This window comes from Chrysoperla carnea, chromosome 3 (assembly GCF_905475395.1).
Source record: "Chrysoperla carnea chromosome 3, inChrCarn1.1, whole genome shotgun sequence".
Classification (NCBI taxonomy): Eukaryota; Metazoa; Arthropoda; class Insecta; order Neuroptera; family Chrysopidae; genus Chrysoperla; species Chrysoperla carnea.
The window spans coordinates 93,726,003-93,744,708 of record NC_058339.1 but is presented as its reverse complement, the minus strand read 5'-3'; the positions used below and the strand labels follow the sequence as shown (position 1 = coordinate 93,744,708).

Sequence of the window (18,706 nt, the reverse complement as noted above, 5' to 3'; positions counted from 1 at the left end):
AGTGAAGTGTGGGTATGAAGGACAGGACCAGCATATTATTTAAAACCATTAAAATCTGTTTGACATTCAATAATGATTGATATCAAATATGATAGATATCTAATGATATGTAATTTATATTGTAATGTAATGTATGATATGTTAAAATTAAAATAAAAAACTTATAATACCTTCTTTAATCAACTTCAAAATTCATTTAAACATCCTACAATCATAAAACAAACAACTTTGTATGCTTTAATCTGAACAATACTTGTGAAAATGCAACTACAAATGACTATTACACTATAAATGATTATTAAAATCTATACAGGGTGTTCTATTAGTGATAGCAGAAAATTATACCAGTAAATTAAGCTTGTCAAGAAAAATGTAAAAGCTCTGAACCAAATTTCGATCTGAGGCCTGATTCGGGAGATATTATTATGGGAATCAAACTCATTAAACGTAGTTTTAGAGAAAACTACTTTGAATAGAAGTTTGTTAAGTATAAAATTTCAAGAACGAAGATTGAGATCAGATAAAAGATATTTAAAGTTTAACTACACACAAAACTAATAAATAATTAATTAATTAATCAATTAAATTAAACATTTGTAATTTGTTTACTTTCAGTTTCACTTTCAAATAATTGCAATTCAATGGACGAAGACAGAATAGTAGTGGGAGGGTGTGGACTGACTGGTGTGGCACGTTCAATCATGAATGTGGGTGTTGTACCAATCCATTTGGATGCAGCTTGATCCAAACTAACAGATAAACGATGTTTACCACCTGTAACACTTAACTGACCTGTTGTTGCTTCACTCATTAAGTGAGCAGCACTAGATGGTGTACCCGATGTCTGTTGCTCCAATGTAAAGGACGGTCTACGATCATAACTAACACGTGCCTGACTGGTTGCCTGATCCAAACTAATTGAATTCTTATTTAATGAAATATGTGCAGGATTAATATTTTCAAAATTAATGGTTGTTTGTTTTTGTAATTTTGGTTTTTGGTCATCTGTTGTTGCTATGACAACAGTATTGGTTTTTGTGGTCAATGGAGTTGATGTGGAATTGGAGTTGATATGATCTGTACTAGTGGGTGGGGGTTCTATAGTTACGGATGGACGTCGATCCCAAGATATTGGTCGTTCTAAACTTATTGATGGACGGCTTCGTTTACTCACGTTCGTTGGGGATCGTTCAAAGGCTGTTGAGAGACGACGATCTGAACGCTCCCAACTGCACGATGGTTGATCAAAACTTTTAAATTTACTTACTCTACCGTATGCTATGGTTGGCTTATAATCACTAAAACAAGAGGGACGTCGACGTGGTATCGGGAAGTAACACGAGAACTCGTGGTATGTGGAGGGTCTACGTCGCGTTGCAGCTGCTGCTGTTCCAGATCCAGTTGTTGTACCAGTGCTCGCTGATGATGGTGTATTAAATAACGGGGGTCGTTCAATTGTTATCGATGGTCGACGATCTTTTAATATGAATTCCTTACTTGGTGATGTCTCAAGTGCAATTGAACTAAAGCCGCTTAATGATTTTCGTGGTAGTCTAGCACTTACACTCGCCCCACCTCGTGAGGCTAACGCCCCACCACCAATAATTAATTGATGTATGTCCGTTGCGGATTTAACACGCCGTGGCGGTGGATTCAAAAAGGTCATCGTTGGACTACCCACAAATACTGAATTCTGACGTAAGCGTTGTGTTGGACGGGGTGATACTAATCCAGTATACAATGGGTCACCAAGGCAGTTCACATTGAATTTTGAAAATGACATTCGTTGCTGGAATCAAAAGCAGAAAACTAAATTAAATTATATTCATTATTAAATCAATGACGTTTAATTAAATTTTATTATTGCAAATAAATTGGATGAATTTTTAATTTCCCACTATAACAAGTTATTGTAATGGGTACGATTTTCGAAATTTTCGACATATGCTTACGTTTCATGTGTGTTTGCGTGTGTGTGTGTACGTACGTACATCAATAGACATTTTTTGGTCGTCGTCAACACTTTGATGATGTCATTTAAAAAAAATCTGGATGGTGCAGCTAAGATTTGAACCAGATATCTTCAGGATAATAAGCCGATATTATAACAGCTTGGCTATGTAAGGTATACATAAAACAATCAAAGCCAGCTTAACTGCTATTTAAACAGCCACCTTTTTTCTCCCTCTAAAATATCGCGTGCTCTCTCATGTTGTTTAAAATACGTCAATTATTATAACATCCAGAATGAACAACAGAACAGAACATTGTTTATATAATAATGTAGTCCATAATAACACTTGTCAACAATATGAACATAAATTCTTTGTAAAATATTTATAAAGAAACAACGTAAGCTGAGTATACATCAACAGTTCTAGTTGCACAAGCACAAGCTTTACAATGAAGCTTTAGAATAGAATAGAATAGAATTGTGTAACAATATAGATAGAATAGCTAAAAATATAAATATGTTGTTGTATGATTTATTATGTATCTAGTACTTAGTAAACCTCAACAGTTCTAGCAAAAAAACTTTCAAAAATTTTAATACTTTGTTTATATTAATCTTTTAAAATAAACCAAAATGCATGATATTTCATTTTTTATCCATTGTTTTTATTAATTTTTTAAATAATTTTAGTTGACTTGTTTATTATTATAACATTTACATTTATTTATAGTTATAGTTAGTTGTAATAATTAAATATTTATATTATTTAATATAAATATTATAAATTGATTTTCAATAAATTAATACAATAATATTTATATAAAATTTATTTTTAATCTGTTCTATTCAAGTAACAATTTAGCTTCAAGTCATTGTAATTTATTTTTTGTGTAGGTAACTTAATTAGTATTTAACTATTTGTGTTTGCTAATAAAATTATTCATATTTAATGTAATTAGTTTTTCAAAATCTCAATTATTATTTTATAAGCGTTAATCTCTCATGTTTATGTTAAATTAAATTAAAATAAAATTAAATATTAATATTATTTGTAATATTTAAATTTCCACATCATTTCCCAACTAACAACCTGAATAATATTTATAATTATAGATGCATTATATGAGTCATAATGAATGTATTATAGGTACATTAAATTTTAATAATATATAATGTTTATGTTTATGTTTACAATACATTAAATTTTATGTTGAAATTGTTTTATAAAGTAATGTATGATCAAGATCAATTATAAATATAATACAATATAATCATAGATATTATTATATTTATAAACTTATTATTATGATAGATATGATCTTTATGAATGAGATCAATAACTTTATTATAATATTGAATATATACAATTAAAATAAAAATAATTCCAGAAATATTGTATTTATAATATATATGATTTTATATGTTGGCTCCTAATTTTAATAAATATTGGACTTTATAGTGCATTGAACGTCTCATATGTTATTAAAACCAATTCATTGATATATTATAATGTATATGTTTATATAAGGATTCAGTTGGTACATTTCCATTTGATCGTTATAACTGTATATATTTTAGTTAAATATAATATTGTACCCATATATAATATAAGATATATAACATATAACATATAACATATAACAACCTACCCACTTAAATCTACAATTTATATTCAAAATATGTACCAGTATTCAAATTCAACCAAATAAAAAATATAACATTCTTATCTACTTAGTTTCATTTTACATACCAGCAGTAGTTACGTTACTAGTTTTATAGTTATCATATTGAATTTGAATCGTATACCTATATACAGGGTGTTCACAGATAGAGGTAACTATACTTAAAAAATTATGTTTTAAGTACACGGATCTTCTTAATATTTTGTATAGAGTTACTAGCTGAATACAGAGAATTACAAAATTATTCCCTTTTTGTATCCAATTATTCCATCTGGCAGTCTTGGAGCAAGCCCCTAAATCAACAGCCAAACCAATGTTTATGAAAAATAATGTGATTGGCAAATTCCATCTATGGGGTATGGGTATGGAAGTTAGCGGACCATGCTCTAGCATCGCCAAATAGACCCTTGCAATTAATCCCCGCTACGCTTTTCAGTGGCTACTATAAACCAACTGATGTACTGAAACCCAGGATTTGCCTAGCGCTGAGTTTCTTAATTTCTTCTGGTTCGACTATGGCCGAACCAAACCATTTCCTTCGCTGCTGTATGAGCGCCGGGCAGTAACAGAGAAAGTGGATCGATGTTTCTTCTGAATTATCTCCGCATCTATCACACGCGGGAGAACCAAGAGTTCCAATCTGATGTTGGAACTTGTTCAGGTTATCATGCTCTGTGAGTAACTCTACGATGACTCTAATATCAGCTCTGTTTAGTTTTTTTTTCTAAACCATCCCTGAACTATAACGAACAAAACAAAACAAAAAAATTTGAAAATCGGTCCATCCGTTTGAGTTTTAGCGAGACTAACGCACAGCAATTTGTTATTATATATACAGATCAATAAAATTGAAAAAAAAAACCCAACTCAACCCAGACCCAGACCCAGACCCAGACCCAGACCCAGACCCACCACCACCACCAGCACCACCAGCAGCAGCAGCACCACCACCACCACCACCACCACTAGCACCACCACCACCACCACCACCACCACCACCACCACCACCACCACCACCACCACCACCACCACCACCACCACCACCACCACCACCACCACCACCACCACCACCACCACCACCACCACCACCACCACCACCACCACCACCACCACCACCACCACCACCACCACCACCACCACCACCACCACCACCACCACCACCACCACCACCACCACCACCACCACCACCACCGGCACCGGCACCCACACCCACACCCACACTCAACCCAACCCAACCCAACCCAACCCAACCCAACCCAACCTAACCCAGCCTAACCCAGCCTAACCCAACCCAACCCAACCCAACCCAACCCAACCCAACCCAACCCAACCAAAAATTACAAAAATTGTGTTTTTTTGAATTTTTTATGATTTTTTCGATTTTTACAAATTGCAAAAAGTGTAAAAAAAGTTTTTGTTTCCGATTTCGATAAAACTAAGTTTATAAGGTAATTTTGACCCGAAAATTACAAAAATCGTGTTTATTTGATCATTAAATGAATAATTTTCGAGATATTTTATGAATCTGACTGTAGAGCCAACATTTTCATTCCGTTCAGTCTCAAATTATTCCGCATTGAATCTAATTATTCCGAAATTGTCCTTTTCATTTCAATTACGATTCATTACTGTTTCGGACACACAGTAATAAGTTTTTTTCTAAACCATCCCTGAACTATAGCGAACAAAACAAAAAAAAAATTTGAAAATCGGTCCAGCCGTTTTTGAGTTTTAGCGAGACTAACGCACAGCAATTCATTTTTATATATACAGATAATTGTTAATTGCAAGCAACTTATAGAAAGGAAAGGTAGTTCACCGAAAAGAAAAATAGTGATTCCAAATTTTTGGCTACGCTGTAAATTATTTAGTTTTAAATATGCCTACTTACTTTACAGAAAAAGCAAATTTTTTTCATAAAGAAAGACTTTTTTTCTTAAAATGCAAAATATGAAAATTTACAAGTATAGTTACCTCTATGCGTGGACACACTGTATATATATATACCTACAGAGTGTGCCATAATCAGTGTTGTTTTATTTTCTTTTGTAAATATTTCTAATTTTTTCCTGCTTTTTTAATTGTTTTTATATTAAGTTTTTTCTTTCAATATAATATTTTTGGGTACGCTTTGAGCTAATTTTAGAATGGTTCACCAATGTTTGATGACTTCTATCTTAGTTGTTTTTATAGCTGTTCAAAATAAATTTAGTTTTACATGAATAAGCTTTTATTATAGCAAAATATATATCCACTTACACACCACTCTGTATATTGTATAAAACCTTTCTATAAGTTTGAACTAAAGTCAAAACCAATATCATATTTTTTATAAAACATACAGAGTAGGGTAAGGTTGGGTTGGTTTAATACACAAACTCACCTACAAATGTTATAGATCACATATGCGACCTTCTTTTGCTTTATTTCACCATCTATCAGGAATAATAAATTATATATTCAAAAAAAGAAAAAAACAAAGTTTCTGTTTGTAAAATTCGTATGCAAGTCATACTTGATTTGGGGAAATCATTGAATCTTGTGTTTTTTGAATAAGTACCTATTAAGAACTGTTCGGTCTCGTACAACCAAAATATGGCCATAGTTAAAGAGAAGCCAAAACAAAAATTTTGCCGCCTATGTTTATTGTGATCAAAAGGCTAATTCTATCGCAAAAGAATGAACATCCATCGTACTTGATGGCTCAAACAACCGGACTACTTTAATATAAAACACTGAATGATAAATAAAATAAAATAGAGTTGACCGCACCGCACCGCATCACATTGCATTGCATTCCATTGCATTCCATTGCACTTTAGAGATTAGGGTAGTAATAAATTATATAACATTGCACCAAACAATATAAAATAAATAGTTGCCAAGAGTTTGTTACCATGGTAGCATGGTAACATGGTAACATGGTAATGGTGGTAATGGTGTTGTTGGTCAGTGCATTCATGTAATAAATGATAAGATAAATGTTATAGTTATTACTTTATAATTAAACATTGTAATTAATGTTTTATACACTACACTACATTATACAGAGTGTCCTCCTGTAGGTATCGTACGCTTTTGTTACATCTGTTAGAAACATAAATTTTAAATAACTATTATTGTTATAAAAAAATTGAGAGTTTTTAATTTATTACTGTTTAAAATTAATTATTCAATGCTTTTAAAAAAGATTTTTGTTTTAATATCAATAATAATTACTTATTTATTTATTTTTAATCTATCGAAAATCATTAATTAGTCAGTCTAGTGGTTATAATTTTTAGTTACAATGCTTCGGATTGGTTGCCTATTTTAATTAATAGCTAACTATCCGTGCATTGGATCCAAAAAAAGGAAGAGGATTTTTCTTCTTAGAATTTTATTTTGTACTTGATGCAACAAAAGCGCGCGGTACTTTTAGGACACCCTGTATAAAATAAACCACATGAATGGATGGATATTTATTATCTAAATATAGATACAAATAATATAATTCAAATCTATATCTATATCAATAAATAATATAAATATTGTATCTATCGATATGTATCTAATTGTAAGGTAAAATTTCTTTTGTGTGTATTCTGAAAAAAAAAATGATAAACTGAATAGAAATAATTCAAATAATACCTAATTGCTGTCATTATTTTAATAGTTCACTGTAAGTGGCTAAGTCCAAGGAGCTTTTGAACAAACATTCATGTTCAATAGAGTTGCCTAGTTATTTATGTAATAAAGTATAATCTGTGGGTAGAATATGACTTTAGTGATAGAGGTGTGCTGCTCATATGTAATTTTCAACATAAAATAGAGTAAAGAAATTAAAAGTACTTCTTATTTAATAATTTAGTTGTAATAAATAATAGCTATCAGTGATGACTGGTGAGCTAGCTGTACATGAATGAATATGTGATAACATAATATTTTATATTTATGTAATTATTTATTATGTTTATGTAATTTATCACTGACATAACATAATAATCTTATGACATACAAATCTTATGTATAGTTGTCACATCACAAACAAATAAATATCTTTCTAGACTCTCTAGCTGTATTCTGTGTCTACTAAATGTATTTGTTGTTCTTTTATATTATTATACAGAGAGTCAATTATATAATTGGGGTGAGTGTATTACATCATAGTGTACCAACATTAAATTAACTTTAAAGTTTAAAATGGAAGCTTAGAGATACACATCTTAGTTCAGATTCTAAGACAACTACATAAGTATCTACATCTTTGAAGGTAAAAGTTACGTTAGTTATCAAATCGTTACACAAGATCACATGGCTTCATTATACCCTAAATTTCTGACTGTTCTTAAAATAATCTTAATCTAATTTCTTGAACATCCTGTATATTTAAACAATAATCCTTTTAACTATTGCCTGTCTTATATAAATCCTTTTAAGATATGTTTATCCTACAAATGTATTGTTGTGTTGTGTGTGCACACATGTCTGTCAAACTGATATCACCCATTTTCTTCGAATCTAACTGACGAACAAACTTGAAATTTGGCACTTATGCAGGCAGGTAAGTTATAATATATTGACTATCTAATCTCTTATTTATAAAATTATTTAATTTTGGGGAAAATTAAAGAAAATTGTATTCTGACTTGAGGGTTTAATTTAATAAAATGGATGAAAGTCGAATAAATTTCACTCAAAATTAAATTAAATATTAATTAAATAAAAAGTTTTGTATTATTTTTCCTTTTGTTTGTAGTTCTATAATAATTTTTGTATATTTTTTTTATAAATTTCTATATAATTTTAAATTAAATTTGTTTTTCAGTAGCATATGTGTTATGAACGCACGTACATTTGCATACATTTATTTGTTCTTCTAAATAAACAAATGTTATATTTTTGTATCCAATTTATTTTTGGTATTCGATGCTGTTTACTTCCTTATTTGAAATAACAACAACAGAAAATTAAATTACAATTTTGAATTACATCAATTTAAAGTTTAAATATAGATTACAAATTCATAAATAAAAAAAAGAATATTTCATCCCTAAGTGTATTTAATTAACTTTTTTTGTAAATTATTAATAAATAATAGTTGAAATAAATAGTTGAAAAATAGTTGAAATAGTTTGATTTATGAATAAAAAGAAACCGGTAGTGACGTATTTACAACAGTTGAAGCTATGAGTCGATCGGTTTCTATGGAAATATGCGTTATAATATAATGAAAATCAGATGAGAAACAAACCATTTATCATTATTTATATTATTTTATCATTTCTCCGTGAGATGGAGTTACAAAATGCGATGTGTTGACGTCACTGTCGTTTGAATTTATATTTAGAAAAACCATTTGTAAAATATGAAAAGGTAATTTAAAAAAAAATTTTTTTTTTTAGTTTTGTTTTAGTAATTTTTAGTAAACTTTCGAAAAAAAGTAAAATAAAAAAACATGTAACTTCTCTATTTAAAATGATATAAATTTTTACATGACTGTTACAAAATTATTTAATTTTATAAATTATTTTTATTTTGTTGTATCCTTCAGTAGTTCATGTTCACATCACATAACTTTTTAATTCTCAACAAGCAAACGTTCGATAGGTAAGGACTCCACTCCAAATGAATGTTTCGAAATGAAAGCAACATGATTATAGGACATGTAGACATGTAGACATCTGCAATACAAGTACGCTATTGTATGATATTATATTGTCTATATTAATTATTTTAGTAAAATATATTTATTGTATTAATTTAATTAAATTTAATTTAAATTAAAATTAAATTAAATTATAATTAAATTTTATAAAATAAATCTTATAAAATGTCACCAAACATTTGTTTTAATTTTCTATTTTATGTATGCTTCGTTTTCTACCAAACATTTCATTTATTTAACTAATTCTATTCATTCATCATTCAACTCAACTTTATTCATCATCATAGGCGAGTTCTTGTAATCACTCCGAAAACTCATATTCAAATCTATCTTTATGTTTCATTATCAGAGCAATAGTAGAAGCACAACTTTTGATTTAATATCTGTATGTGAGTTCGTTTGTCCCCATTTTTAACCCCCGAACTAAAAGAAAGGGTCTTATAAGTTTGACCGCTATGTGTGTCTGTTTGTAGCTTCATAGCGCTTAAACGGATGAACCGATTTTCATTTTTTTGCCGACTGTTCTTAGCTATGTTTCAATTGTAAATTTAAAATTCCGTTCCCAAATAAAACTAAAAAAATGGCGATAATCATCAAATCGGCTCAATTTGGAAATGTTTTAAGGAAAAATTTCTTAGCAAAATTGACCCTTTTGGATTTAAAATCCTGTATTATTTAAAATAATCATTGCACTGAAATGATACTGCCTTCTTTTAAGTCCTATACCAGTTATCAGTATTATTCAGGAAGTTAATGGTGTGAATCGTAAAGATCATGTTTATATAAGCAGTTTGTTTTATTTTACAAGTCAGTCTTCAAAAGTTTATTTGTTGTTTGTTGTTTGATGTCTTTGTTCTTCTTAAAATAATAAATCACTTGTGTCTTCAATAGATCTAGAACCATCACCATCATCATCACCATTACTTATTTAATTGCAACTATGTTCCTTATCGTACGTTATAATTTGTTTGTTGATTGGCAGGTAAACAAAAAATGTGCAATAGTTCAAAACGAACCCAAAATCCGACGATGTGTTATCTAGGAAACTAAAACTTTTTGTAATCGATTCAGCAAATATTAGGTGTGGCCGTAGGACTACATAGAATATATGTGGTCGTAGTTGTTCATCTTGATTTTCATTTAATTTCAAGTTCCAGTGAGTCCACTGAACTGAACTGACTTGAATTAAAGCACAAGCACAAACACACTGATGACTTCAACTCAATTTATTTTGTCATTTATTTCCTTGACCTTATTTTATCAAAAGAAGGTACACACACAGACATAACAAAAGTTTTACAAACAACATTAAATATTCACAGTTTATTGTTTTAATTATTTTTGATTCTTCAGGTGGGACCATTTTATTTGCAGTAGGTACTAATTTAATGTGACCACGATAAAAGCTTGTTATTTAAGTTATTTAAGTAAAGAATCTAAATAAAATTATTTAATGTAATATATATACTGGCATGGCGTTTAATTTAATTTGTAGTTGTAAAAATTTCATCAAAATTGGTTCAGTAGTTCAGGAGTCTAAATGTGACACTGTCATGTGTAAACAAACACATTTGCTTGTGTAATTTTTGTGAGCAAAAAAACTAACATTTTACAAGTTTATTATCTTGGTCAGGGCGTCAAATATTTTGTAAAAAGTTATGGGAAAGATATGGTACTGTTACTTCAATATCCATATTTTAAGTCTTGATATGCTGTTGTGACAATGGGAAACTCAACGCTATTTGTAAAAGGAAACAAAATTCAATATTTTTCCTTTAAAACGTCAAACTACTCGTAAAAAAAAACCTATTTTCTTTCTTCTTCAATTCGATATGTACTTTATAATCGCATTATTTTACTTTGACAGTAATTTTAATAAAATTTTATACACAAAACTCATTACATCGAAACCCATATCTAAGAATATTTACAGTTGTTCAATTTTCTTTTTATTCGATTATTTTTGTCAAACATATAAATAAGGTTTTTAAGAGATATTTAAGTAGGGATTTTATTATTTTTAAAATTCGGTTTTTTGTATTTTGAAGAAAGTACATTATGCTATCCTCATTCTATTTCCAAATAAACTTTTGAATGTTCAATTTATACTAAAAATAAAGTTCGGAAACTAAAACCCCGAATCAGTTATAAAATCGTGCTCTTTAAAGTATGAAAACAAGAAAATATTTTCATTTGAAATTGTTATGATTATGTAAAATCGTCGTCAAGATTAAACAGTTTTCCACAAAACGGAAAAGAGGTCTCCCTCTTTAACTTTATATATTTATTACTTTATTGCCTTAAGGATGTATGAGCATGACAACAATGTTTGATTTAAAGCTCAAAATTTGTTTGTAGGTAGTCTTTTACTCAAAGAATATGTGGTTAAAATTTCAGCTTAGGTATCCGTGCAAATTTTTAAGAAAAAAGTCATTAAAAATCGATATAAAATACATTGGCTCTTATGGAGGAATCTCAAAAAACGACATATTTTGGAAGTTTTTGATAATTTTCATTTGGAATGAATGAAAACAAATTAAAAAAAAACTTTTTAATAGAAAGTAAACATATTAGAAATGAATTAGAAAAGAAAAAAACTAAGTGTCACCGTCCATATAAGGGATGTAAGAACAGGGTAGATTAAGGGTTGAAATTATTTTTATCTTATTTTCAACTTTGATGATGAATTTTGTTATAACTTCATGAATGTAAACGAAAAATAAGAATAAAATTTTTCGATATGTGTCTTGGTTTTCGAAATATCGAAAGCTAAATAATTAAACAAAATTTTCAATTTTCGATATTTTGAAAATTAAGCCAGATATCGAAAAATTTTATTCTTACTTTTCGTCTTATATCGTCAAGTAATAATATAAATTTATCATCAAAATTGAAAATATCTATTTTTAAATTTGTGCCCCCACTACCATGCTCATACATCCTTAAAGTTGTTATAAATAGATATTATAATTGTATACAAACCAATATCATTCATCCAATTTATTTACAATTTATAAATATTAATAATTAATTAATTAATATTAAATTAATTAAAATCTTACCTTCCGTAAATCAGATATTGAACAACCCTGTAAATAATAAAATAAAAATCAATTACAAATTAATATTTATTTTATAATTATTATCAATAATATAATAAGCATCACATCAACAAACTTATATTCGCTAGGTTGGTTACATATGAAAAACTTTTTTGTTATAAGGTTTACGATAAGAATTTATTGTTTAAAAAAAGCTCTGCTTTCAAAAATATAAACATTCAGCTAATCACTTTTGACATCGAATATACAGCATGTTCAAAAATTGAGAAAGTTCGAAATGAATACTAATTCTAAACAAAAAAATATTGAATAAGGGAAACTCAACGAATCCACTTTCGATTTCCATAAATGTAATTCTTCTTTTACAAAATTCTTTACATATACTCTTATATATATTTATTAGAGTTATTTCTTGAACAGTTTCCTATTTTATCTGCTCGAAATGGTCAATAGTTCTAAGCGACCATTAACATTTCTATCAAATTTTCTCAATTTGTGAACATTTGATGTCAAAAATGAATAGCTGAATGTTAATATTTTCGAAAGCTTTTTATAAAAAATAACTTTTTCCCATAAACCTTATAATAAAAAAGATTTCCATATGTAGCCAACTTAAGTTGACAGCCTGTATAGGAATTTACTAAAACTACAAAGTCAACATTAAATTATAGATAACTACTAAACTAAGTCTATTTAGTTGAGATGATAGCACACAAGATAGAAGATAACTAAGTAAAATAAATGATTTATAATTTAGTTTAGTTTGGGTTTTGTATTGTTGTACCGAAATTGGATCAAATTATAAACCACAACAATCATTATTTACATAGAATTCAATTGAATAGAATCAAATAGAACAGATTTAGAACATTCTAGAATAGAATTAATAAATGGTTGGGATCAAACATACATACACATTGAGTTTTATACCATCTTACTATCTATATCTATACATATAAAATGCTTTGTCTTGAATGACTGACTGACTGACGTACAGATCAACGCACACTCTAAACCGCTGATCATAGAAGGTAAAACCAAAAAAGTGTGCAACAATTTAACAATTATGATGGTTAAAATACTTACCGTATTAACAGCTGAATCAATGCCTGTTCCAATTGGACAACTAGAACGATGACCAGCACCTCCAGGTCCACCAGCAGCCGCTTGTTGTTCAAACTTTGGTTGATATGGTTCTAACATTCGTATTTTACCCCAACGATTAAAGAACAATGCAATAGCAGCCACCCATATCATTAACACCAATACCACTAATAATACTTCTTCAGCACGTACTATGATTACAGGGTGTTCTACAAATAATTAACACTAAGATTACTTATTTGATAAGTTGATTAGTTGATTAATGTTTCTAACAAAATAGAATTTAATATGAAGTTCTTATGTCAAACTGTGTTCATTATTTTAATTTGTGCTTTTAAAATATAAAAAAAGTAATTCATTTTATAATAAATAATTAAAACATACACAAGAATATTTAGACATTTAATTCAGTTAGTTGTTATTTTAATTTATAAAATAAAATATATTATTTTAAATAAATGACCTTCAAATTTTTATTTCCTTAAAATTGATATTTTTGTTTGAATGTAAATAATTTTGATATCAAAATAATTTGAACTTGTAAAAACTAATTTTAATAATTATGTAATTCATATTTTTATCAAAATAAATAAAATTTTACATCTTCACAAAGGTGCCAAAACTATTCAAATTATTTAATAAAATAAAGAATTAAATATCAATATTAGTTACAAGAACTAATTGTATAAATACCATATAATAATAAAACAATATGCATATTTATAATTCAGAAAAAATTCATTTTTAAATATTAATAATTTATTAAAATTTTAATAATCGTAACAATATTTTCAAATCATGAACAAAAAATTATCTGAAGCTCTCACATGACCTCTATGTTTAGATATCAATTTCTACCAGATGTTTGAAAATTAAAACGTATGATGTAATTTTGATAGAAAACACAAATTTTGATTGATAAAATTTTTTATTATACAGATTGAGGCTATTGGAGATGTTAAATGATCAAAAGATGTCTTTCTAACTAGAATTTTAAAATGCTTGACAACGACTGTAAAGAGTGATTTTACTCAATGGAAAAAAGAGTTTTATAATTTAAACTTGAATTGTTTTGTTCCATTTACATTTTATTTTTCAACTGTAGCCAAAAAATTAAATATGATTTTAAAATTGATATATTATTGTTTATTTTGGACTTATTTTACAACAATAACCTAATCATAAATAATAATAATAATAATAGTAATAATATTGTTAATATCAAGTAATTGTTGCCAAAATATTATATAAGTATGTATCTATTATAATGTTTGTACATATATTTAAAAAGAATTTATTACAAACTATTAAAAAAAATCAATAAATACATATTTTTATATTTATTATTATATTAACCTACATGTGCATATAGTTTTATTATAAACTTATGTAGCTTCATACGCGTGTTGCATGTTTATCAACTATTTATTTTGATTGGCATGACTGATTGATTGAATCATGAACACAGAGAACTATATAAATTTAATAAAATGTAACTTATTTTTATAGATGTAAGTATTACTATTTATATTACTAGCTGTGAACTACCCGCTTTGCTGGGCAACATTCCCACTTGTACCCCTCCCTCCACATTTCCTTGCGTGGGATAACAGTTTTGTAATGTACACGTCATGCTCTTTTATTTGATACCCCACTTAGGTATATTTGTAAATATTCAATAATTCCTTCCCACTTTCTCGCTACCCCTTTCTACCCTCCGAAGGTTAAAAGTAGATAAAAACAATAGATCTTTGAAGCTGGTTGTATATCGTGTCAATATTTTAGCTTAATCGATGCACACCTTTTTTAGTTTTTGAAGCATATCCCTTTCAACCCCTATTTCAACCCCTTACTCTACTATAATATGGATGTATTATACATAAAAACCTTCCTCTTGAATCACTCTATCTATTAAAAAAACCGCATCAAAATCCGTTGCGTAGTTTCAAAGATTTAAGCGTACATAGGGACATAGGAACATAGGGACAGAAAAAGCTACTTTGTTTTATAATATGTAGTGATGATTATAATCAAGTATTTATGGTTACTACCCCCTGGACAAAAAGCACCACTAGGCACCATATAACGTTTGATCTACAGATTTAACAAAAACTTAATACATAATTTTCATCGAATTATTTAGAGATTTCATCATTTTTTCTGGTCGTTGATTGAAGTAATTGTACTTAATAGATATTAAAACTAAACTTAACATACCTTGTAATGTTGTAAATACTGGTGTTATTGTATTATTATTATTATTATTATTATTAGTTGTAATTAATGTTGATAATGAAGTTTTAGCTGCTGACGATGAAGGCACAAATACACCACCATTATTAACATTATTTATATTCACAATAGCACCACCACCACCACCACTAACACTTCCACTTCCACTGCCACCTACACTTACACCCCCCACACTATTATGACCAGTTAAATCTTCACGAAGAATCACTTCTGTTTTCATATTATTATTATTATTATTATTATTGTTGGTCCCTCCAAAATCATTTAAATTGTGGTTGTTTGATGTTTGTTCCCATTCTATAACAAATAAAATCAAAATTCAATAAATTATATGCTACGGAATGCTAAAATTAATTCAAGTCATTATTTTATTTAATAGTACCTGGATGATCGAGCTTTGGTCGTTATTAATTTTAAATGAAACCTGGCTAGATGGGTTTTTCACCTAAGAAATCCCTTGCATACTAAATGTCATGAAAATCGTTGGAGCCTATCAAACGAAACCAAAAAAATTTAAATCGGTTCATCCGTTTAGGTGTTACGATGCCACAGACAGACAGCCACATAACGTTCAAACTTATAACATCCCTTTTTTAGTTCGGGGGTTAAAAATACATTTTTTGAATTATTTGAAATGGTTTAAACATTCTTCTGTATTTAATTATTTTGAAAAAAAGATCCCATTAAAGGTTTGCTAAGAATTTGTAGGACATTCTGTATATAAATATTTTATTATTATAAATACAAACAAACCAATAATGACAACAATAACAATCATTAAACAACAGTAAACAATAAACAAACAGAAACAAGACTACACAACAATGCCATCAAAACTCATATGTTATATTTATTTTAATAATAAATAATTAGAGACGGTAGAACTATAGTGATCCAAGTTAAAGTGGTTCGACTGTCATGTGACTAGTCTACTAATATATCGTAAACTAGGCAATTTGTATGACGTTAATGTAAAATAATGCTCTAAAAATATCGAAAAAGCATCAAAAACCAAAATTTTTTTATGTTTTCTGTTTGGAAAGCGACGTAAGGTAATATTTTTTTGTTTTGTGCTGTGTTTATTGTGATCAAGGGACTTTCAACTATCATTTATCACAAACAAATAACGATAGCGAAATATCCCTTTAATTGTTTGTATTAAAAAAAAGTAAATTGTTTATGAAGTAAAAGTTTGATTAAATTTTGACTTTAAAGAAACTGATACTTGGATCATTGTGACTCTACTTGCCTGCCATTGTAAAGTATATATAACATATGGCATTGCATTGCTGTAAAATTTATTATTAAAGTAATAAGTTTTATTTTAGTTTTGATATAAAATATTAGTGCAGCAAGAGTACACTTATACGTACACAGTCATGACTGTCATCACTGTCATGATTGTAAGGGAGAGTGGTCATGAAAGAATCTAATATTTTAAAAAGAACATATCACTTTTTATGAACATTTCTCTCATAATTTTTTAATAGAAACCTAATGACAAGCGATGTTTACAGTCCTCTAAGAAAACCCAGTACGTAAAAATTAAATGCCGTCAAGACATGGTTAGCTGTTTCATGCCAACTCTCCCCTATAGTGTAATAATAATAAAGTACTTTCATAATATATCTAAATATTATAATACAGGGTTGTACAATCAGATGTTACCATGTAAATACGACAACAAACATGTTATCCCAAAATTTGTTAGCACTAAATCAACTGGCATTTTACGAAATTATTACTCTTATTTTATGCCTTTTCAATACATGGTGAAGTCATGTTAAAGTGGTAATATATATTTGAACAACTCTGTATAAACTAAATGTATAAAAACAAACATGGAGAAGGAAGGAAGTTGTACAAACTAACTTTTAAATATATATCAAATACAACACAATACAATACAATATATAATACAAAAGACATTATATTATTATTATATTTATATTATTGTAGGTATTATTATTATATTTATATTTATTGTATTTTATGGTAGAAACCATAAGTATTATAGGTAGGTACTATTGAAATCTACATTTGCATTTTTGTCCGAAAATTTTTAGATAAGAAAAGTTATTAGATTGAAAATCTAAATTCAGTTTTCTAAAATTGAAAATATCTTCATTCAAAAGTTTTTCTTTTGCGTCAAAGATCAAGAATCTGGACAAAAAAATATGTATGTAGTTTCGTTTACAAAAAAACTAAATTGATTACTGACCATAAAGACTTTCACAGAAATTAGAAACAAAATTCGTAGCGTAGGAGCTGCGTTAACTAAGCAAATTACCTCAGAGGAGAGGAATTTTCGAAGAATATTTTCTGGGCGTTCTCACAGGTAAACAGTGATATTTACGAAAAAATGTTTCAAACAAAAGCTATTGGAAATTCTTTTATATTTAAACTTTTGTTCTATCTCTTACGTTTCATAAAATGGGTCCCTTTTCATTTTTTAATGAAGCTTTCATATACAAAAAGAATTTTTCGAATCCAATTAGTAATATTGCATAGATTAACGTGTTCAAACAAACAAACAAACTGTTCAACGTTTATAATAATAGTATTATAGATTGTTTAATAAACTCACCAACATAAACTCCATTATACTGTGTATGACTTGTACCAGTTACAATTCCAGTTGCACTTCCAGTATCATCATATGTATGTGATGGATATGACTCTTGTTGTTCAAGTATACTTGTTCTTGTTGTTGTTGTTGTTATTATATTATCATTATCATTATCATTGATAATAATTGATGATCTATTATCAATCATCTGTGATGATGGTGGTGTACCAGTGATAAATGTATAATTATCACTATTCTCATTATCATTATCATTATCATTAACACTTCTTGTATGATGTGTTATCTTTTTATCATCACTTTCACTATTGTTCTTGTTATAAATAATTGTTGTTGTATTATATATTGTTGTTGTATTATCAATTGTTGTTGATGATGATGATTTATTATCAATAATTGATTTAGATCCATAATTAT

The 18,706-nt window shown here is 28.3% G+C and overlaps 1 protein-coding gene across 1 annotated transcript; it reads right to left on the bottom strand.

The window, feature by feature from the left end:
• Positions 1-436: 436 nt before the first annotated feature.
• On the bottom strand, positions 437-18,647 carry LOC123296372. The gene is made up of 6 exons (XM_044877834.1): positions 18,290-18,647; positions 15,836-15,999; positions 15,667-15,790; positions 13,432-13,658; positions 12,346-12,372; positions 437-1,789 (listed from the first exon to the last, which is right to left on the bottom strand). Exons 1-6 carry the CDS (start codon positions 18,477-18,479, stop codon positions 587-589), a joined length of 1,935 nt encoding a protein of 644 aa, XP_044733769.1. The 5' UTR covers positions 18,480-18,647; the 3' UTR covers positions 437-586.
• Positions 18,648-18,706: the final 59 nt, after the last annotated feature.

Coding starts and splice junctions, on each gene's coding strand:
- LOC123296372 (XM_044877834.1), bottom strand. CDS start 18,479: ATGATTGATAATAGATCATCAATTATTATCAATGATAATGATAATGAT. Junction 15,791..15,835: donor GTGGCAGTGGAAGTGGAAGT/GTTAGTGGTGGT, acceptor ATAAATAATGTT/AATAATGGTGGTGTATTTGT. Junction 13,659..15,666: donor AGTATTTACAACATTACAAG/GTATGTTAAGTT, acceptor AATTATTTGTAG/AACACCCTGTAATCATAGTA.